Source organism: Rhinatrema bivittatum, chromosome 6 (genome assembly GCF_901001135.1).
Source record: "Rhinatrema bivittatum chromosome 6, aRhiBiv1.1, whole genome shotgun sequence".
NCBI classification, from domain to species: Eukaryota; Metazoa; Chordata; class Amphibia; order Gymnophiona; family Rhinatrematidae; genus Rhinatrema; species Rhinatrema bivittatum.
Window position 1 is genome coordinate 124,842,560 of NC_042620.1, and position 23,513 is coordinate 124,866,072.

The 23,513-nt window shown below is 42.7% G+C and overlaps 1 protein-coding gene across 2 annotated transcripts in view; it reads right to left on the minus strand.

The window, feature by feature from the left end:
* ZNF385B (zinc finger protein 385B) overlaps positions 1-23,513 on the minus strand; it is a 690,453-nt gene that overhangs the window by 216,414 nt on the left and 450,526 nt on the right. For both annotated transcript variants that reach the window (XM_029605911.1, XM_029605910.1), the window contains one exon: positions 20,126-20,268. In XM_029605911.1, the coding sequence (XP_029461771.1) occupies positions 20,126-20,268 (143 nt within the window). The remainder of the gene's footprint in view (positions 1-20,125; positions 20,269-23,513) is intronic.

Consider the following 23,513-nt stretch of genomic DNA (forward strand, 5'->3'; position numbering starts at 1 on the left):
CCTTTGTCAGAATGAACTCCATTTACCAGCACTCTCTGATGTCTATGACCCTCCTTTGTCAGAATGAACTCCATTTACCAGTACTCTCTGATGTCTATGACCCTCCTTTGTCAGAATGAACTCCATTTACCAGCACTCTCTGATGTCTATGACCCTCCTTTGTCAGAATGAACTCCATTTACCAGCACTCTCTGATGTCCATGACCCTCCTTTGTCAGAATGAACTCCATTTACCAGCACTCTCTGATGTCTACGACCCTCCTTTGTCAGAATGAACTCCATTTACCAGCACTCTCTGATGTCTACGACCCTCCTTTGTCAGAATGAACTCCATTTACCAGTACTCTCTGATGTCTATCGCTTAACCAGTTTCTAATCCAGACAATCCCTTTGTGCCTAACCACAGGCTTTTCAGTTCATGTATAAGCCTCCTATGTATGACAAAGCCAAAAACTTTGCTGAAATCCAAGTAAACCATATTGAGAGCAAGCACCATATATAGTTCTTTGGTCATCCAGTCAAAGAAATTGATCAGGTTTTTTTTTGACACGATCTCCCTCTGGTAAAACCATGCTGCTTCACATTGTGCAACTCAATAGATTGAAGATACTGCCCACTATCCTATTTACCGGCAATGTCTCCATCAATTTATCCACCATCAATGTCTCTTCCTTAGGCAAATGATTTTACCATAATTAAAGGAAGTTGAAACCTAAGTTTTCTCCAGAATAATTTTATGATTATATAATATATCTGTGTGAGAGTTCAGTCATAAGTAGTTCTGTGCTCCTCTCTCTCACCATCCATCTGGGCACTAATGAGTCACTCAGTTGTCCATTCTGTCTCACAAACAATTCCTTTTAGAGTTAGGAGGCAAACCCTTCTTCAGGCCAAATGTAATGTAATTCTTCAGAATGGCTGTTACATCTCACATCAATCTCTGTATTATGACCAAGGTTGCCAAATGGCTCCAGATTTTCAGGACAATCTGATCCAGTCCTGGTTTTGCCCAACTGTATGCAGGAACTTGCAGTCTTGCTTTTGTTAGGGATTGTTAAAGCACTGTAGGCAGGGCAGGAGAGAGCTCTGTGCCTACTTCCCTCAGCTGTCACAACAAAGGAGCTGGGACCAGAACTTGCTTTTGTTAGGGACTGCAATATGGACATGAAAACTACAAGTCCCTGCATGCAAGAGGGTAAAACCAGACTGGTTCAACCTATCCTGAAAATCTGGAGTCAGTTAGCAACTCAAATCATGACTCTCAAAATAAGTTCCTGCTACCTTAGTAGATACATATAGTTGGAGCCTATCTCTTTTTCAGTTTTTTTCCAATGTGTATGAATCTTCCCTTAGCTGCACAGGACCAGAGGTTTCTTTCTTAGTGGCTTTCTCTTCTCCCTTCCCTGACATGTTCTCTGCAAAACTCCTCTTTTCTTGAAGTTGGCTTGGGAGCTCTGGCTTTTCTTCTCCCAAGAACTCTACCCCAGGCCCTTCATATATCAGTGATGAGGCTTTTATTTTGCTCTTCCACGGGGGTAGATATGGTACTGCCATTTATTTATTTATTTATTTATAACTTTTCTATACCGAAGTTCAAATAAAGGAGACGAAAGGATTGGTAGCATAAGCTTGCTGGGCAGACTGGGTAGATTATTTGGTCCTTTTTTGCCATCATTTCTATGCTTCTATGTTTCTGTGTGTATATTTTTGTCTCTGTGTCTGAGAGAGAGTATGAATATATGTGTGTATGTCTTTGTGACAGAGAGAAAGTGACAGTGTGTGGGTGTTTCTATGTCTGACAGAGTGACTGTGTGTGTGCGTCTCTTTATCTGAGAGTCTCTGGAAGTGTGTTTCTATGTCTGAGAGCGACTTATGTGTGTGTGTGTGTCTTTACCTGAGAGAGTGACTGTGTATCTCTCTGCCTGAGAGTCACTGTGTGTGTCTGTCTCTATGTCTTAGAGAGTGAAAGTGTATGTGTATGTGTGTGTCTGAGAGAGAGTGACTGTGTGTGGGTCTCTTTGTGAGAGAGTGACACTGCGTGTGTCTTTGTGCCTGAGAATAACTGTGTGTGCTTCTGTCTAAGAGAGTGTGACTATGTGTGGATCTCTGTGACTGACAGTGACTGGGTATGTGTGTGTCTGTGTTCTGAGAGTGACTATGTGTATGTGTCTCTTTATCTGAGAGCATGAATGTGTGTGTGTGTGTGTGTGTGTGTGTCAGAGAGAGTGACTGCATGTGTCTTTGTGCCTGAGAATGACTGTGTGTGCCTCTGTCTAAGAGAGAGTGACTATATGTGGATCTCTGTGGTCTGAGAGTGACTGTGTATGTGTATGTGTCTGTATAAAATGTAATGCTACACTCAGTGCATTTAATAAATCCCTTATTTTGAATTTCAAGAAAGAAGTAACACTATCCTGTCTGGAGTTTTTGGGAGGTGCCTGATTACTGGGGGTATGGGGGCACCATATTACTAGATTGCCCTAGGTGCCAACATGTCTCAGGCTGGCCCTGCACAAGCTCCAAACTACATTAGTACAAAGGCTAACGCTTTCTGCACCTGATCGAATGCTATATGTAAACATAATTCCTGTTCGTGGTCCACTGTGCCCTTTCATTTATCTGACTCTATATAATCCATACCTTGCACAATACATCACTTCATATACAATTTGTCAGAACTTATTTAAAATTTAAAATAATCAAGGTCTTGTACTCTTTCAGAAAAGTTAGTTTGTAGGTTTCACTGAAATTACCTCATGAAGCTATTTATCAGAACAGGACTGTCAGCTGAATTTATTTGCAACCTGTGAGGAAAAATAGTATTGCTGCTGTCGCTTTGCACTGAAGATAAGTTTGCAAAAAATCATTTGGCAGCATTTCAAACACCCACTGCCTGGTGGCATTGATAATGAAATCCTTTTCTGATTACAATGACATCTATGATGCTGCACAATTTATGTAACCCTCATATACAAACAACCTGTATTTACTGACTGGACAGAAAATATTCACACACTCGCCTGAATGCTTATCTTTTCTCTTGCTTTAGTCTTGCTGAATTACCAGACAGATTCCCAGAAGAGTTATATTGTTTGAACATGAAAAAAATAAATTGAGAAATCTACTAAATATGCTACCTGTTCTCTGGTGTTCTACATTAAATATTTAACTGTAAAAAATGATAATAGAAGGAGTTTTATAGTCATGTTTGAGCCTCTTAATGAACATGGAGAACAATAATACTATAACAGTACTAAATGTAGTCCAGCTACTAGTTTTGTCCCTACCTTTCCAGCTCAGGGGTTTTGCATTTGGGATCCTCCTCCTGCCTCTGCCCCACCTTTTTGTGGGATGTGTCTCGGGGATAATAATGTTCCTCCATGAGGGGCTGTCTTTGTTTTCTCTCTGGGTCAGAGGACTGATCAAGGTCTTTCAGCTCCCCTGGTGGTTCTGACTTGGGAGACAAAGTGAGAGGAGAGGAATTTTGATAGGAGTTCAGAAGATTTTGGAGATGTGAAGAGTTTGGTTATTGTTTCCTGATGAAAGGGAAAACCCTCATCTCTGGACGGCCTGAGTCGGGGGTTCTTCCCTCTTTGTACCCAGTTAAAAGCAAAGGAGAAGACATGGGATCTGTGACTGGGAAAGGAGTTTTTAGGCAACAGCTACCGTATTTCTGAACCAAGAAGGGTTTTTATTTTGCGAGTTACTCCAGTTTTATGATTGTTTATGAGGACAATTATCCCACCCTCTGTGAGGAAGGGAGAGAGGAGACTGTGGAGACTGAGTCAGTCGGAGGAAAGAGGAGAGTGGATAAAGAAGCAACTGCATTCCTTATCATGGTTTTTATTTTGTTATTCATGATTTTTGCCATACTGTCTTGGATCATCTTATTTAAGTTAAAGTTTTTTATATCTGAACACCAACATTGGTTTTCATCCTTTATTTCAAGAGCAATCTTCAGCAAATCATTTAAGAGGTAGTTTTCAAAGTTCTTGGGCATCTTGCACGTCTTCATTTTTCACATGGAAACTCTGCATGGATTTCTCTTTGAAAATCTGTGGCCATCCAGGAACGCAGATATTTTTGTATGCACATACTTTGCAACTTGCAAAGTGAACACTTTAAAGTACACATGAGGTTCCAAAATGAAATCCTGTACATGCTTAACTTTCACACGAGAAGGGCAGTGCAAACAGCACACACATATAGAGCAAGTGCAATGTAACTAATGCGTGGCAGACATAAATCACTGGTCAATACCCCTCAACAGAAAGAACTTTTATTGTAAATACAGTCATATAGTTGGTGGACGTGGATATCTTAATTTGTAGTGTGGGGTCCTTAGTTCCACACTACAAATTAAGATTTCCATGTACACCACTGATGTGACTGTATTTACAATACAGTCACATCAGTGGTGTACATCAATGCAAACTCCTTGGGGCAAACATTTTACTCATGCAAATATTCTAGTACAGTGCTTTTGTAGGACAGGGCAGTTGAATGAATTTAGTAATACAATAGTATTTGTTTTTTCTTGCAGTGTTTCTGCCATATTCCTGAAGAGGGCATAGATCATTTGTACAAGCATTGTGCCATAACCCTATGTCATGTCCTCTTGCATGTGAAGAAAAAAAATTATGCATCCTGTTCTTGTCTATGGTGATCATGGTGTGCAGTAAACTAGTCATGTTTGAACAAGCAAGTCATATGCCTCTTTTGTTACCAGTTTGCAGCTCAGCTTACTTGCACTGACATTGTATTATTATCCTACAATTATTATGGGCCTAGGACAAGCATTGGTGGCAAATGAGATATTTTGAATATTGTGAGATCAAGATGTAAGGAGATAAAACTGAAATGAAGTTTACGACCAACAATTGACTGTCCTAAACTATGCCATATGGAGCTATCAGATAAAACTGTCTAATGGGCAAGGTGAGATCTTAAGACAATGAAAAGGAAAACCTACATAAATATGAATCAAGACAAGTAAGAGCACACGTGAAGATCTGTCTAAAGACAGGTTACAAATAGCAGGAACTGTATGATGAACTTCAGAAGATGTGCGTAGTGAAAGATAGACAATCATTTATGCATAATTAAGTCAAAATACCAGTTGTATTCTAAAAAGCTCAGTAAGCATGGATTCTTACTTGGAAAAAGTAAATCATAAAATGATTGAACTTGTGAACCTTAGTGATAAAACAGAAGATAACAACTTAGGGCTCAATATTCAGAACTATCCAGGTATGTAACTTAGCCGGATATAACTTATCTAGCTAAGTTACAAAGGATAGTCAGAGGCACAGCTATGCCGCTGAATATCTGCACACAAATCACTGCTTAGCTGGATAAGTTATATCCAGCTAAGTTAGACCAAATCTATGGCTGGTCTAACTTATCCGATCAAGCTATCCGGATGAGAGCGAATATCACTACTTATCTGGTTAACCTGATAAATAGACCGTTCTGATCCGCCCTACTGCCTGCCCACATTTTATGCGGCTATCTAGCAGCTGCTGAATATAACTGGATACTCAGCGGCTGCTAGATAGCCAGATAAGTCCTACTTATCCATCTATCAATGCACTTTGAATATCGGGCCCTATGTTATGACTATCTTGTGCAGTTTGTCCAAGCGCTGGGATGGGGTAGTTTTGGCTGTATGTAATCTGAGTAAGAGTTTATGTGCACATCTGTAAAGTGGAGTTTGTTGATGGATTCATAGAGAAGGAGCAGGATTCCAAGTGAGAAAACAAGCGCTTTAACACTGACAAGATTCATGACAACGAGAAACAGCCAACAAAGCCACGAAAAGGATGGAGTCTCTACATGGTCATTTCTCTCCTGGAAACCTTCTTTGGGGAACAAAGTTTATGACTGCTCTTGTTGGCTAACCACCCCTGCTACTTCCTACCAGTGTTAGTGCGATTCTGTGTGTTACTGTGATTTCATATTATGGTGAAGAGTTTTACTACCTTATGCACTTACATATGTATATATTGCTCTCACGCTGAAATAATGACTTTACAAAGGATATGACAAAATGAAAAAAAAATGGATTTAAAGAAACTATTTACAATCATAACATAACATAATTAGGGAGTTAAAACAGAAAAAAAAGGCCACAGGGAGACAAGTTTCTTCATTGTGATATTGCTATGCTGGGCTTCTGACTTACTGAGTGTGTACAACTAACATAACAACTTAAAGGTTGAGGCTTTTAAGTCATATAGCAAGGGTGGTCAACCGGTGACTTGTTGGCTGCATGCGGCTCTTTGAAAGAGTCTATGCTCTGTAATTGTTTTATGGGCGGCAGGCACAGCAGAAGCTCACACCCGCAGAATCTGCACATAGAGTTGCTCCTCTTTTCAGCAGCCTGCCTGTAGCGGAAGTTAGGGATTGCAACATTTGCCTGTGAGCTGACCACTGTGAAAAGGGAGGTTCACCACATGTAGAAGCACGAGCTCCTTACTGGTGTGGCCATCTTGCCTCCTGTTTTCCCGCGTTACTGTCGTTTTCTTTTTCCATTACCGCCCCCTCTTGACTTAGTTGCTGGTGTCTGAGCTGCACTGTGCCATGCTGCCATTGCGGCTGTCTTTGCCGTACAAGGACCCTGTATCTGCCCAAAGCAGGCAGAGCATGGCTTCTTGGGCACAGTGGTGTCAGTGATGGAGACCTTCGGGTGTAGCTATAGTACAGGAAATCAGCAGATTGCCAGTGTCAGGCATGGACTCCCAGGCACTGCTGCAGTCACATCCTCTTTTACTGCATGGGCGGCTTTTACCAAGGAAACCCAGACAAGGGGCCTGGGAGTGCTCTGCAGGCTCTGTGCTATAGCTGCGCTTGAAAGGCTCTATTGATGGGATCAGGAACAATCAGAATAGATGATGGGATGGGAAGTTCTGGAGAGTACTCGGAAGGGGCCATGAGTAGGGGGAGAGAGCATTGGAGGAAGGGGAGGATCCGGGAAGGAGCCATCGAGGAAGGATTTCAAGAGCTTGAGGTCCTTTGAGAGGCTCAAGGACTGGAGAATATGGTGGGAGGGACGGGACCCTTGAAAGGGCCATGTGGAAAAGGATAAGGAGGAGAGAAATGGGATGTGGGATGCAGAATGCTGCCCTTTGCCATTATAACATAGAAATGACAGCAGTAGAAGATATATGTGATAGCTGTGTGGATTTTTAGAACATTTGGTTATAAGGCATTGAAGGGACCTGGGTGAAGCATTTGATGTTGGGCTTGAAAGAATTTGATTATAATCATAAGAATATGACAAGGCTTGAAATGGAGGTGGAGATGGTAGATTTTGAGTTTTAGATTTAATTACCTTTCCAAATTAGTGCTCAAGATGAGTTACAATTCAAGTACAATGATTAAGTCCCTGCCCTAGAGGGCTTACAATGTAATTTAGTACCCGAGACAATGGAGTGTTAAGGGACTCGCTCAAGGTCACAAGGAGTAATAGTGGGAGAAGCAGGGTTTGAATCCTGACTTCCCTGGTTCTCAGCCTGCTGCTCTATCTACAAATAATCCACTTCGCTGCTCAGTCCCAAGCATTGTAGACATGCTTGGCACTGATATGGAGGGCAGTGATAGGATAGGGGTTAAATGTTTAGGGGCAGGGAGCTGGTGTTGGGTTGAGCATGGCTATTTATATGTTCATTTACACAAACTGGACAAATCTGGGAAGAGTAGAAGGGACCAATTAGGTCTTTTTTTTTTCTGTTGTCATTTACCATGACCGAAATTGGATGATATGTGAGGGGCAAGTCTATGTGGCCTGATCTGTCTTATCAGGATATTTCTTTTACTTGATAAGAGGTCATGAATTATATGAACAATAGGGCTATTTAGTATTGGGAAGCTCTTGTTGTGAATATGTCCCCCTGGAGTGGGTAATGTGGGTCTCCTTTGTTTGTTGTTATTATAGTGGCTATTTTATGGCAGAGTATATGTGTGTATGTTTCTCTCTGAGTGTGGAAGGAAGGTCTTAGGTTTGAGTATGAGAGGGAGAGAGCCTGTGTATGTGAGAGGCAGAGAGCAAGAGAGCATAAAGTTTACATGGGCCCCTTCTCCCCCAATCCACAACCTCAGGGCGACTTGAAATCAAAAGATCCCAGGTGTGGAGAGCGGGAGATTTCTCAATCCTTATTAGTTTTAATTTTTGAGTGTTATTTTATTTTACTGTTGTTTTTAAATATATTAGTATCCCCCCCCCCCCCAGGTCCGGACTATAAATTACCCCTATGCTTTGGGTGGGGAGTACCACATGAGAAATTATATTTACCAATATAATTTATCTTCGGATTCATAGCCTGAGTGGGGGATGAGACAGGATCCTGGTCAACCCGATACCACAATTAAGTGCCCTTTCCAAACAACCTCTCACTTGTGGCACCACAGACCAGATAAAAGCATCACACCAGAATGAAACAGTAGTTAACCCTTTTACTAGTATTGAGTTAAGTAGACAGTAAATCCAACCAGAACATTAAATGGAAAAATACAGTGGTGAAGTATAAAATAAACTTGCAGTTTTCTTATTTTAAATCAAGCAATGCAAAAATAACACTGGGTATGGCTTGATAACCAGGGCAACCAGCATACTCATATGGATAGTAAAGAATAAGGAACGCTAATAGAGAAAGGTTGGGGGGGGGAAAACGGTGAAGTACATAACTTTCGAAAATTGTCTTTACCCCTCAGTACTAAAAAAAAAAAAGTGGGGGAGGGGGAAACAGATCCTCATCCACACCAACGCACCAGTTTGTAAAGGGTACACCCTGACCCAAACACAAAATTGTGTGGAAAAAAAACAATCAAGAAAATTAAGAAGTTCCTCTTGATGGTGGAGCTGGCCAGATGAAAAGCCAAATAGATGAGCACTGCAATGTGTGGAAGGTCTCTCTCTCCGAAGAGTTTCCCCTGAATGGTTTACTTTGTACTAAACAGAAAGCAGGCCTGGTTTCAGTCTCTTATAGAAAGACCAGTGTCCATGAGCTTCTCTTTTCCTGACCTATCTTGTGTGGCTGTGGCAAGGGCTTTTTCTTGATTTTGGTTGAAAGGTTGAAGCAGTTAAGATGAGCTACTGATTTTTCAATAAGTTCAGACAAGTCTGTATCCTCTCTTTGCTCCTCTAAACCTAGTACTAATAGATCATTACTTGGAACTTTCTGAGATAATCATCGGACATGGAAATTAGACAGCGTGCTACCTTGGTAATACAATTTGGAGATATCTCTCAGAGAGACAATATCCTTAAATTGTATTTTAAAAATCAGAATTCCAAATTTCACGGTTTTCCGTTAAGGATTTTTCCAGATGTTTCTTTAAATACTCAAATACGTAGGAAAGAATTTCTAGCCATGAAGGATAGAGTCATTCAAAGAGGTGGTAAATTTCTTTTGCGTTTTCCATGTAAATGCGTTATTATAAACCAAGATACAAAATACTTGTTTAACTACCCAGAGCAATTGCGTTCATACCTTGAATCTTGATATCTATCTCTTGGGAGAATAAAAGTGTAGAAATGGATTAGACACAAATCTTAAGGGTTTTCTTTTAGACTTTAAATATTTTTGCTCCCTTTAGTTTCTTAACGATTAGGTTCTGTAATTTCTGCTAATTTTGAATTAGAGTAACACAAAGGAATATGCAGAAATATAGATTGTTTGTCTTGCTCTTGTTCTATATGAGTTTATATTGTTAATGCATATTGACTGGGTGTATCTTCAAATAATAAAAAAAAAAAAAAAAAGATGAGCTACTGAATTTGTGACAAAAGGCAAGATAATAATTCTTCTCCCTCCTCTGTTAAGATATGCTCTGTGCAAAGTTTAGATTACTTAACTCAGTCTATTAAGAGGGTGATCCAGCCATGTGCTCCTGGGCCTGGATATCTCTGGAAAGGAAGTCTCTCAGCTTCTGGCTCCTCTATCCCTTGATGGGATTTTACATGTGGCTCAGCTTTGAAGCAAGAACAGCTGTCTGTTTCTCTATTTCCTCAGAGCACAGACTTCTATCTCTCCCTCTTGATAATTAATTCTTCAGGAGAAAAACTGATTGCAGAGCTTCCAGATGTACTCCTCTCTTCCTGGCTCCTGGCTCCAACTACTAGTCATTCCCACCCCTCACACACAGACAGAGCCATCCAGTTTGCAACTTTTCTTCCTTAAATGGTCTCCCAGCATTCCTTTGGCTTCCTCCTCTGCTGGATATGTAGTGCTGTTCTCTGGGCAGGATAAACAGTATAGCCTTTTTTCTTAACTTGTTAACCCTGTGAGTGCTGGATGCTGGCTCTTGCAGAGCATTTGTCATTCACAGGAGAACATACAGGAGTTTTGACGTATTTTTATATTCCTTCAACTTGGCTGTGGAAACTTGCAGTCTCTGTAAGGTTGAAAAACACTTTTTGACAGGGTTCACTCATTTAGATTAAGCTCAGTCCACATTGTAAGGCTCCAACACATGATAAACTTATTGGGGTAGATAGAACCTGGTTTATAGTAGCTTGCTACATTAGAATAAATGTAAATGAGTTTTTAATGACTGGAAACAAGATGCTGGGCTTGGTGGACCCTTGGTCTGACCCAGCATGGCAATTTCTTATGTTCTTATGACCATTCATTGACTGTTTTGACATATTTATTCTATTTATTAGTATGATTATAATATTATGAATGATGTTTTATGTCTGCTGACTTTATTGCTTGGTTTTTGTGAGTAATGGTGATGTTTCTGTTTTTCCATCATTGCACTACATAATGCAATCAAGCTTGTTGGCAGTTTGCAGTTCAGTTTTTGTCAGCATGTTTCTACTTATACTTTATGGTCTCCCTAATTTGAATTTGGTGAGGATCTATCTGTGTTATGAATGTATGAATTATTCTGCTATCACAGGAGTGGCAACTGGTGACTCATGAGCTGCATGCACCAGCTGTGGCATCAATGACTCTCCTGAAAAATGTGGGTACAGAGAAGAGGTGGAAATCGTAAAGGGAGGGGGCTGCTGCAGGCTATGGAAGGGCTTGCAGCAAATAAGAACTTTACATATTGTGGCAGTACTTGGTTGGGGAGTACTCACTGAGTGAGCACATTAGTAGCAGCAGTGTATGTGTGTCTGCCTCTGAGTCTTGAGAGACTGACTGTGTGTGTCTGTGCATGCATCTCTCTTTGTGTCTGAGACAAAGTGATTGTATATGCACGTTTATCTGACTCTATGTTTGACAGTGACTCTGTGTGTGTGTGTGTTTGTTTCTGTATGAAGGAGAGTGAGTGCACATTTGGAGCTGGTGGAATATGTGCCTGTTAAGAATGTAAATTGCACTAAGACTTAGCCAGCATTATCTACCCTCAGAAAGTAGTGGAGGCAACCCACTGTAAACTTTAGCAGATGAATATACTTTATTGTGAAGGTTTTTGTATATATTCTCATAGACAGGAACTCTTCTGCGATTTGAAAGATGAAGATAGCTAACATACAGTATCTAGCATATTATTTATCTGTAAGGCAGGGTTTCTCAAAACTGTCCTGGGGACTCCACAGCCAGTTGGGTTTTTAGAATATCTACAAATAATGACTGAGGTAAATTTACATATATTGGAAACTCAAGATATGCAAATTTACCTCATGTGCATTCACTGTGGATATCCTCAAAATCTGGTAAACTGTGGGTTCCCCAGGATAGGTTTGGGACGTTGTGCTCTAAGGTTCCTATAATATTTTACTGTCCTGCCCAAAGATCTAATTCCACCGTTTTGTGATTGGTTACCTTTACTATATATATCTTCAGTGAGAGAAAGAAAGAGTGTACATGCTGGGAGCAGCATCCATCCAAAGAAAAGAGAAGACAGCACCAAAAGGTGTAAGGTCTAGAGAAAAAGAAAAGAGCAGATACTGTGTGTAGCAGAGGAAAGCAGTGATATTTCAGAAAATTAGAATTGCGAGGCAGTAATGAGGATAAGCTACATGTCAGAAATGCAGTGACAAGACATCATTACTGCACTGATGAGGGAGACGTAGCAGCATGACTAGTGTGTGGGGATTAGGTTTTATTTCTAGACTATTATTAGGAATATACCAGCAATGGGAGGCTCCAAGGGACTAGTGATTGCTTAGAGTGACAAGTGCGTCCATCTCCTAAGGGGTGGGTCAGTAATTGGGAGTTTAAACAGTAGAAGAGGAACCTGTAGCAGAAGAAAAGTCACAGGCTGAAGAGGAGATGGGAGCTGTGGAAGGAGAAATACTCATGTTATTAGCACCAGTCCTACATGGCAGGGGAAGGTGAAAGCTCTTTCAGCAACCCAGTTCATCTGTTCCAGAGCCCAAGGGATCCCAGCTCCAGACCATCCAGTACTTGTAGGAGGAGGGGCTGGACCCCCACCTTACAACTACGTTCAGAAGTCACCTCTCAGCCCCAGCTGGATATGGACAGCACCTGTTGTGAACACGGGGGTGCGGTCACTTGCTCTGGAGAGATGTGAGCCCTTGGACCACGGTGCGGCTCAGGGAGGAGCCCCAAGGCACACACCGTGGGAGGTGAGTGTGTCCAAGCACAGGCTGGAGCTGGAACAAGGCTTGACATTGAACATCACAGGAACAGTTACAAGGCAGGCCCAGACCTCCACTGAACCTACATGCACAAGTGAGACCCAGCAACTCAATGCTGGTCTCAAGGGTAGCCCTTCAGCCACTCAGTAGCCCTTCTGGACCTGCCGCTTGGGAACGACGAGTGCGTAAGGCCAGAAGAAGGCTGAGGGCAGGAACATGACAAGACGTGGAACTGATCGAAGACTCAAGGAACTTGGAAGACTCAGACGAGGACCTTAGAAAACTCAGACGAAAACCTTGGAAGACTCAGACAAAGACTTGAGGAACTTGGAAGACTCAGGTTCAGATTCAAGATTCAAGCACTTGTACGGGGTGAGTACTGCACTGCAGCACGGCCTAGACAGCCAGCCATGGCTGGTTGCAGACCATGCTGGAAGTGAAGCAGACTCCAGGCAAGAAGATGAAGACTTGAAGCTGGAAACATGACGAAGATTCAGGAAAGGCCTGCACTATGGCACGTCCTACACAGCCGCCCGTGGCTGGTAGCGGACCACGCTGAAGCGGAGCAGGCTCTGGCTTGAGTCTTGGGCATGAACGGAAGCAGGAACAAGGAACTCCGAAGACCAGGAACAGGATTCAAGGATTCAAGACTCAGGATTCAGAACTTGGATTCAGGAACAGACCTAGGCATTAAAAACAAAGGCCTTCTGGAGACTTGCACTGCAGACATGAAGACAGGCCTTATGCCATGAAGCACCCTAAACAGCCCCCCCATGGGCTGGTTACGGACCACGACAGTGGCATGCCAGGAAAGGGGGACAAGAAGGAAACCTGGGAGCAGGATGAAAAGCCGGAGGCTGGAACATCAGGACCCGGACTGGAACATCAGGAACATGGAACATCAGGAACATAGAACAGCAACGAAGAAGCTCCATTGAGAAACAAGAACGGGAACATATACAAGAGACCAGGAACATCATGAATATTCAATGAAGAACCAACTGGACACAAGAAGACCACGGAGGACCTTGACCAGAGGCAACTGTGAAGATCCAATACGAAGGCCCCAAGGAAGTGGAGGAGAGCCCTTTTATAGGGCTGGACATGGCACAGGCTGATGACATCATCCGTTGGGGCCCCGGAGCCTTTCCCTCCGTTGCCTCTTTAAATAGTCAGAAGAGGCGCGCGCACACCTAGAGGAGCCCAGGGACAGGCAGGAGCGGAGTAGCTGCAGCAGTGGCATTCCTGCCATGTGGAAGATGAAGTCAGCAGCACTCCTGATGCGAAGAAGATGCAGGAGCAGTGGCAACACACAGCTGCGGAGGCCAGGCATCCCAGACTGTGGGGATGTAGCGACACGGCTGCGGCTCCCAGCCACAAAAAGAGCTGGATATAATGGCGGCAACCCTGCCGCATGGGATGCGGCGTCGGCGGCAACCCGGGCTGTAAGACGGGAGAGAGGAGGTGGTCAAGCGCCGGCCCGACCGGCACAGCAGGCAGCACGGCAGAAGTTAGAGGCTGCTCATGGTTGGGCCCGCGAGCAGCACTGTAACACACCACTTGGGCAGAGAGGGTCGCAGGATGGGAGGCCTGGAGTTCCACCAGGATTGAGCCAGTGCTGACAGCCAGCAGCTGTATGCGGGCTATAAAAACAGATCTGCAGATAGAATTACCTAAATTTGAGACAATGCAAGACGTTGTCAATCTTGTGATGGGATTCACTAATAGAGGATATATCCTCCTCTGGCTTTTCACCTGAGAAGTCCAGGTTTATCCTAAAGCCTGAGATGATGTCTTTATCCAGTAACACTGCCTCATGGAAACATCATATGTGGGGGCTGCCCCAGGGAAAATCCAATACTCTGTATGAGGACACTGGAACAGATCTGGCTACTGCTCCCATTCCAGAGGATTTAGTTAAGGGTTCCTATGTTGCTCTGGAAGGAAAAAACTAACTCACTGGTCCAGGAAAGAGCAACTGCTGTGGCACCTAATTTTGTTTAACTCTGGAGGTACCAGTATATCATTATGTACTCCTCTCAGTGATGAGTGCGGTTGAACTCAAAAGGGAAGAATGGGTGAGGAGTGAAATCTGCTCCAAGATTAAGAAGGACATTGCCTACTGGTCTTTCCCTAAGGTCAAACAATGTGTGCAATGCACATTGGGTCAATGCTTTAGGCTTTATTGATCACAAAGACAGATAGATGGACACCCATGTAGTTACTCCATTACCAGAATTCTGTTAGAGGAACCAGCATCCAAATCCTGGATCCCGCATGGTATTCTCCTCAAGAGCACTGCAGCTGCCACAGTTAACAGAACTGAGCTGTTTTGCCCTTGCCTGTTGCAAAGTGGATCCAGTTTGATTGAAGGGACCTCAAGGAGTGCATTTCTTGGTGTTGTCTGTTTTTGTGTGTATATTTGTTTTCTTCCTCTGCAGTTTCTGCTAAAATATCAGTTCTGGAGTTGAGGCTTTAATATGTACCTTGTTTTGGTTTTAAATTTGGGACTTTTTAGTTGGAATAGTGGGGAACCAGATTCCCAAAAGAGATTACCTATTCCAGCAAGATAGCAGGAAGAAAATAAGCCCATAGAGGAATGGGCTGTTATAATGTAAGAACTCTTTTACAACATTTAATGTGACAAGAAATAAAATTCTAAATTTGCAGCATGAGCTGCATCTGAAAGCAAAGTGATTTTTGTGTTCTTTCTGGAAAAATGTTGGAAAGAAAAAATATACATGAAATGTTCTGAAAATGCTATTAAAGTTGATAAACGATAAAAATTGTTCCAAATACTCTTCTTTATCTTCTGTTTTCTATATTTCTGTGACATTCAATTAATATTTTTTTGTTTCTTCTTTTTTAAGAAAGAGTATTCAAATGGATCCCTTCCTCAACTAAACCTAATTTTTATTTCATTCCAGGTGATTAACTACAAGGAGGTATATAATTTCTCCAACCTGGAGATCTGATGTTTCTTAAGTGTGTGGGCCTCTAATTCAGAGACCTATGCAATCAACCAGTAGGTGTTTTTTCCAACACACAGATTATACAGAGCTGTAGTTTATTTTTTTATATTATGATTTATATTCTGCTTTTTCTGGCACTTCAAAGCAGATTACATTCAGGTACTGTAGGTATGCTGGTAATTTCCTTAAGTCAGAGTTTTTACCAGATTTTAATAAAGTGCATTCTCTCCATTCACGAGATTTTTCTAGAGAAGTTGGTGAAACATGATTTTCTGCCTGTTTCTGTGAGAACTGGAGGGGTATTTTGTCTCAGGCAATTTGTAGCTTGATTTTCTTGAGGAGACTGTGTTGCTCTGCTTTCCACGCATAGTAGCACGAGTCCCCTTCATGAATGTTTTAGGCATACATTCGGCAATGGACTCCTTTTTGAACAACTGGGAGTGTCTAGGGTGCCAGAGCTCCGTTTCTTTGTCTGGAGGATCTGCAGAACTCTAGACTTTTCTATTTTTCTCATGTTCCTTGGCCTAAGGGAAATAATACATGTATTAAGTGATGTATACTGGATGGATCTTCCCAGTGTACTGCAACTAGAAGGAAGAGTAAACCAAATGTCTAACATATTTTCCTTTCTGTCAGGTCGATACAGTAAGGCCGCGGTAGAAACAGTGCGGCAGTGTCAGGCGCACCCTTCCTTCCCGCACGCACAGTTCTCTTCACTAAGTCCCCGATACTCTCTTCTAATTGCATGCAAATGCATGCCGCGGCTGCGAAGCGATAGGGAAGGGTTATGCCCGCGCAACCCATTTTACTGTATAGGCGCTTAATACAGCACCTATACAGTAACCTGGGTGTGCTGGTACCTGTCATTTCAAATGTCATTTCAAATGACATTTGGAATGACAGGCACCGGGAGGAGGGAAGCGGCGAAGTGACTTACTTCTTGCTGTGTCTCTCCTCCTCCCGGAGCAGGGCGCGAAAGCAGCCTTGCTCCGGGAGGAGGTGGGACACAGCGGCGAAGCAAAAAAAAAAACCAAAGGCGATCGGGCGGGTGGGCGCGTGTTCGATCGGGCGGGTAGGCGGCAGCAGCGGCGGCAGAGAAGAAAAAAAAAACCAAAAGCAATTTTTTTTTTTTTCAAAAAGCGACAATTTTGGTTTTTTCCAAAAGCGACTTACTTTTGGGATCTGTCAAGATCCCAAAAGTAAGTCGCAAAAGTAACTTACTTTTCTGAAGCCATCAGGAACAAGATCGTAGCTCCTCTCAATGAAGACGAAGATGGCCGCCTGCACGGGAAAGCGTGCAATTGGCCGCTGAAGACGTGACGTCATGACGTTTGGCGTCACGGGATGTGACGTCACGTCTTCAGCGGCCAATTGCACGCTTTCCCCCGTGCAGGCGGCCATCTTCGTCTTCGTCGGGGGGAGCTACGATCCTGCTGATGGCTTCAGATCCCGGGGGGCGGGTGGGCGCGTGTCCGGCTCCCGCCGCTGCCTGGATGGGTGGGCGCGTGTCCGGCTGGATGAATGCCCGTGCGATTTTGGCACTCATGGCATGAGCGCCAAAATCGCACGGGCATCCATTCCGGCGGGGGCTGTGCACTCATCCAGGCAGAGGGAACCGTGGGCCGTTTTCACCACCAGTTCCCTCTGCCTGGATGAATGGCCGTGCGATTTTGGCGCTCATGGCATGAGCGCCAAAATTGCACGGGCATCAATTCCGCTGCTGCCCCCGGATCCCGGATGCCGCTTTTTTTGCTTCTTTGCTGCCCCCCCCGCTGCCGCTGCTGCCCCCGGATCCCGCTGCCCCCCCCGGATCCCGCTGCCCCCCCCGCTGCCGCTGCCGCTGCCGCTTACCCGCGAAATCGGGAGGAAGGGAGAAGGGACTACCGTAGCAGGCCCGAGCCTTGCTACTTTTTCGGTTTTGTTTTTTTTTTTGCTTCGGGAGGAGGGGACCGGACGGGGCTGCAGGAGACCGGACTGGGGCTACACCGGACAGCTGGACCGGGGACCAGGGCAGGTAAGCAATTTTTTACACTACACTACACTACACTAACACCTACTAGGGGGAGGCGGTAAACTAGCACGTTAAGGCCGCGGCAGAACAGCGGGTTACTGAGGAGATAATATCAGCGCCCGTTACAGTATCGGAGGGGAATAGCTAATTCCTTCATTATACAGCTTTTTCGTTCATTTACATGCTGGGTGCGGAAAGGGTTATGTGTTTATTTTAGGAAGCGCTAAGGACGCGTGAAACTGGAGACTGTATTGCTGGACCGCCTTACTCGTCTGTATTGTGCGCTCCCAGCACGTTACAGACGGGGAATCTTTAACTGAACGTTACTGTATCGACCTGTGATATATGTTGACAGAAAAAATGTGTTCACTTGTGAGCTCTCCATTTTTTTTCTTTTTTCCTGCTGGGAGTGGATGTAAAAGGGTTTAGGTTTTCCCTCAAGACTATTAGGAATATTCCAGCAATGGAAGGTTCCACTTAGGAATGACAAAGTGAGTCCATCCCCTAAAGGGTGGGTCAGTATTTGGGAATATAAATGAGGGAGTTTTGTTTTGAGATTTCTGAGAGTTCTTTATGAGATTCAGACAGGGTTTGTGTCCAAGGAGCTAGTAAGGAGCATCCACAGGGCTTTGGCTCTCGCTGGGCTCGTGGAAGACAGAGCGAGAGCTGGTTGCCTCTCTTTTCCAATTTCCAAGGTGAAGAAGGATTCCATGTTCAGATCCACGCTGGGTTCCTGATTCTACGGTGACGGAAGAAAGGAAGGTCTAGCTAAGGAATTGATACATTCATCAAATAAGACGCTACCTTTTCATTGAGTGGGTGAAGATAATTTTCCGAGACCAAGGGTTTTCAAGGAAACTGGGTATTCAAGTGGTTTGAGGATTTGTCAGGGTTTTTGGGACTGTGATGAAATTACTTCTGGATAAAGATTGCATCCTAGTTTTGCACTCTGATTTGATTTCTGTATATCTGTACCCACTAAACTGTACATTTTCTTCAAGTAAATTCTAAATCTGTTTGGAGCCCAACCCTTGGTGAGGACGGTTTTATGTTTTTAAGAGTGAGCCTCTTTAAGACCCTACAGGTTAAGCTTGGTCCCATCACACAATCCATGTCCCCAATCCTTCAATAAGTAGATCTGTGCTCAGCAGTTTGGAAGTGTGACCCCCCCCCCCTTGAAAGGGAGAAGAGGGGGTTACATACACAGTGAGGGTGAAGGGGAGAAAAAGAAACACACAAATACACAAAAGGCTACTTCTATCTGCTTTGTAGTTATAACAGCTTGTGTCAGAGTAAAAGCAGGACCTCTACTTTCCTTAAAGAAGCACAGATTTGGGTAGCCTTTTGCCTTCACAGAAACAGAGCAATATCATAGTTTCATCTCCCAGGCTTTTTTCTTTAAATCCTCCAGCTCCTCGGGGTAACTTGCCAGGCAACTGTTGCGCCAGAAGCGAGCATGCCTAGAGGCTGCTTCCACCTCTCAGCTGATGGAAACAGCTGCCCTTCCTCCAGCAGGAACAGCTCCACTAAGATGAGCAAGCCCAGGAGGGCGTAGTTCGTCCTGCAGCTGGGCAGCACCACTTTAGCATATGTTCCCTGCATTCACAGGAACCAGAGACAGAGAGTGCGCAAAGCATACATGGACGTCTGCTCATCATGCATGCAGATATGTGGCTGTACATAGTCAGATTTTAGCAGAGCATGACTTGCACAGCAGTTGTTTGAAAATCAGGCAGATTTTAGGTGACTGCAGGTACATGAGTGCCTGCCTACTTAGGCAATCAACTGAAATGTTACCTCTATTTGTTTATTTAATTTATTTCTTTAAAAAGATTTATAACCCATACATGTCCAAGGTTCAAGGTGGGGAACAGAAATCAAACATGTACAAAAGTTAAAACAGTAAGTAACACAAACATAAAAACGGTATAGCAGCAAAATTACAGCGACATACAGAAACAATAAAAATAAATTCACCATTTGAGTAGATGGTATGGAGTACATACTTTACACTACATTGCAGAAAAATATTAATGCTGTATTTTCATACAGCAGCCAAGTAAACAATGAACCACAAATGCTAGCATAATGGACTAAGCAAAATTACTTCTCAGCTTTGCTGAGGGTACACCAATTTCATATCCATGTACATTGCAATGATTTTAAAATGAGAATTGCTCTTGCTATGGCACAATCCCAAATCAATTTTGTTTTTTCTAGTCAAGACAAAAAAAAAAAAAATCAATGCGGCACCTTCTGAATCACGTTGTTTTTCTGACATGTACGATGTAGTAAACAGCATCCCAGCTAGCACACAATTTCCAGTTGATGGAACCACTGTACTATGTTTCCAGAAAGATGACTTAATAGAAACCAGAAGGAATGTTGGCATAAATGAATTCTGAATATTATTCAAAGACACAGATGTCAAAAATTAGCAAGCATAACAGAGCTGAAAAGCTTGTCTAATATCAAATCCTAAAAATATTCAGTTATGCAAGTCAGGCTTCATCTACTTGGTAGCTGAACCTGCAGTGAAAGAAGAGATCAAAAAGGAGCATGTAGCCTCGTAAGATGTTTACTCACTGTGTTAAAATTTGGGAAGAGTCCAACAGCAGGACTGTTGTCTACTGGGAAAGACATAAATGGTTTGATATCCAGTGAAGGCTGCATCATTAGGGTAGGTGCTCGAACAAGTGCCGAAAGAGTAGTAGAATGGCATGTAGTGCCTGCCAAAAATAAAGCAAAAACACATTGAATCCCAGAAACATATACACATAATATCTTTGCATGCAACAAGTGTTATAGCAAAAGTTGGTAAGCAGCAACTGGCTTGCACCAGTAGATCAAGTAACACAGCAATGCAATGATGTTACTGTAAAGTGTGATGTGCCTGCATGTTTTATAGGATTTAGTATTTAAAAAGGGATGGCTTCACATGAAATGCTCATGTTACTAGATTACAATATGCAGTTATAATGAAACTTTCTCAGAAACCATAAGTCCTACCAGCAACACTGATACATCTTTTTAAAGGTCATGCTGTATAGATTTTCAAAAAATAATGAATTTTAACATAAAGTTTAAACAAAGGTGAGAGACTGATAAAACCTGTTTATCATGGTTTATCATTCATTTAATGCCATCTGAGCAGAGTGCTGGCAGAAGGGAGAGTGGGTGCAGAGGGGAGGAGTGATGGCAGACATCAGATACAGGGGAAGAGTGATGACAGTCTGACTCTGGGGAAGATGATGTTGGCAGCTGTCTGGAAGTGGGGAAAGGCATGGTGGCCAGAAAAGGAGGGGAGAGTTAGAAAATAGTGATGGCAGCGATGGTGGCGGGGAGAGGGGAAGAAGAGAAAGAATTATAGTAATAGTGGCCTGAAGGAGGGAAAGGACAAATGATGGTGGCAGATCAAGGGGGTAAGGGAGTAGAAATAATGGTGGTCGTCCAGCACCTGCAGCATTGTGGAATCACACTAGTCGAAAATAAACTTTTGAATACTTTTATAATTATATGAGTGAACTGGTAATCAGGGAGAGAGGAAGGGCGATAGGAGAAGCAACCAGAGAATTAAACTGACGTGAGTGAGTTGGGGAGGTAGGGTACAGAATAGAGCAGATGGAGTGAAAGAGCTGAGTAGATAGAACAGAGATGTAGCCCAGCAATTTGGCACTTATGGTGAAATGAAAAAGTGCACCTTCACCCTGTAACCCGGTGTTTCTCAAGCCAGTCCTGGAATGCCCTCTCACCATTCTGGTTTTCAGGATACCCACAATGAATATGTATGAAATAGATTTGCATATAATGGGGGTCAATGCATACAAATCTATCTCATGCATATTCATTGTAGATATCCTGAAAATCAGAAAGGTTAGGGAGTACTCCAGGATTGGCTTGAGAGACCCTGCTGTGCATAATACATGACACCATGAGCTGGAAGATTCTGTTAAACTTTTCTCCCACCTGTTCTCCATCAGGAACCCCCTTTTTATCCCTCCCTCTGCTCCATCAGGCACCCCTTTTCCCCCTCCCCAACCTCTTATCCCACCTCTGTCATCAGGAACCCATCCTCTCCCACCCCTTCCTCTTTCTCATACCCTTCACCATGTAGATCCCCTCCTCCCATTCTCCATCAGGCACCCTCTTCTCCCTCTACTTAGTTTTTGGGTACTTGCCAGGTTCTTGTGGCCTGCTTTGGCCTCTGTTGGAAACAGGATGCTGGGCTTGTTGGACCCTTGGTCTGACCCAGTATGGCAACTTATGTTCTTAAGCTTTTTCCTTTTGCTGCCATATTTCATTAATGATTTCATAGTGTAAACTAGAATAGGTTTACATAGCCCATTAGAATCTGCACCTCCCACAATCTAGTAAAAAAAAATAAATTGATATTCAAAGGGTTTGCCCAACTATCTTTTCACCTGAGCTGTACTAAACTTGAGATTTGAATATTTCTCCCTCTTCCCGGCAACATTTTTTCTGGGTAACTTGCTGTCCGCACAGTATTTACCCAGATGGAAAGAGATGTCAATGGGGGCATTCCCAGGGTGCAAAATTCACTTTGACTGAGCGGCACAAAATATCAGCACTGTCTGGAAAAAGTTAGCCGGGTGCGTTTGGTCAGATAAATATTTATTAATTAAGATAATTAATTAAGATAATTATATTTATTTAAACCTTTTTTATACCAACATTCATGATGGGCATCATATCATATTGGTTTACATTTAACAAGGGTAAAGAGAATTTTAACATTAATCGTAGCTAGGAGGCTACTGGAGGAGGTGAGAGAAGAGATAAGAGATATTTGTCCTAAAGATATCCTGATAACTTTACCCAGATATTGCATAAATTAGCCTGATAACTATATCCAGGTGTATAAGAGGAACACTTATCTGGGTAAGTTCTGCTGGATATCCAGTTAACGTTATCTGGGTTACTTTGCCCAGATAACCTTCCCGCTCAACGGCTCACTCAACATGAACGGCAAAGGATCTAATAAGGTTTAAATTATCCAACATACATATGGTTTCTTGTGGGCAATCAATTATTACCAATGTCAACCTTATTATAAACTCTGCTGTTAATGGTGTGGGTGCATACCCTTTACTAATGTAAGATAGTTCCTTTAAGATATCCTGAGACAATTAAATACTGCCCCCTGGTGTCCACATTAACTTTGCCAATGAACTTATTTCTGTAATCGGACAAGTTATCCCAAGCTCACAAGTAGTGACGCCTGCATTTGTGATGAACATATGTGGATATCAGCAAATTATATATATAAAAAAAGAGCTAAATAACTAACTAAATACATTTGACCAATTAGGTTCATCCAACCCCATTTAAAATGCAATTTCTCTTTTGCTAAACAGGCTTCTTACAAGAGTAGAATATGTACCTTTGGCCTCCTCAAATACTACAAAACCACCATCCTTTCAACCTTATCATTCACACCAGACATATTCCACAATGAGATCAATATTCAAAGGCTTTGCTGGCTAACTTTTGGAGTTAGTCAAACAAAAGGCAAGATGTTAATATCGCCCCACTCCCACTGAGCAGATACATTTCATGACCACAATTAGTTGTGCACACCAAATTTATTTGGATAAAAAGTGGCGTTCCGGGGTGGGGATAAGCTTTAGCTGCTGCATACAAATATTGTACACTATCCGGATAAAGTTATGCATGCAAGTCTAGCCCTAAAGATATCTGGATAAAGTTAAGTGTGTAACTTTACCTGGGTATATAAAGAAGCAGACTTATCTGGATAAATCCCGCAGAATAGCTGGAAAAGTTACATGTATCACTTTACCTGGAAAATGTACCCACTCACCAGCTTTCTGAATATGGACCTCAATATTTATTTACTTACATTTTTATATCCCCTATTTGAAAAAGTCTCTAGGTAGCATACAATATTACATAATTCAGTGGACTCGTACAACATGCAACAAATACAATACAAGAA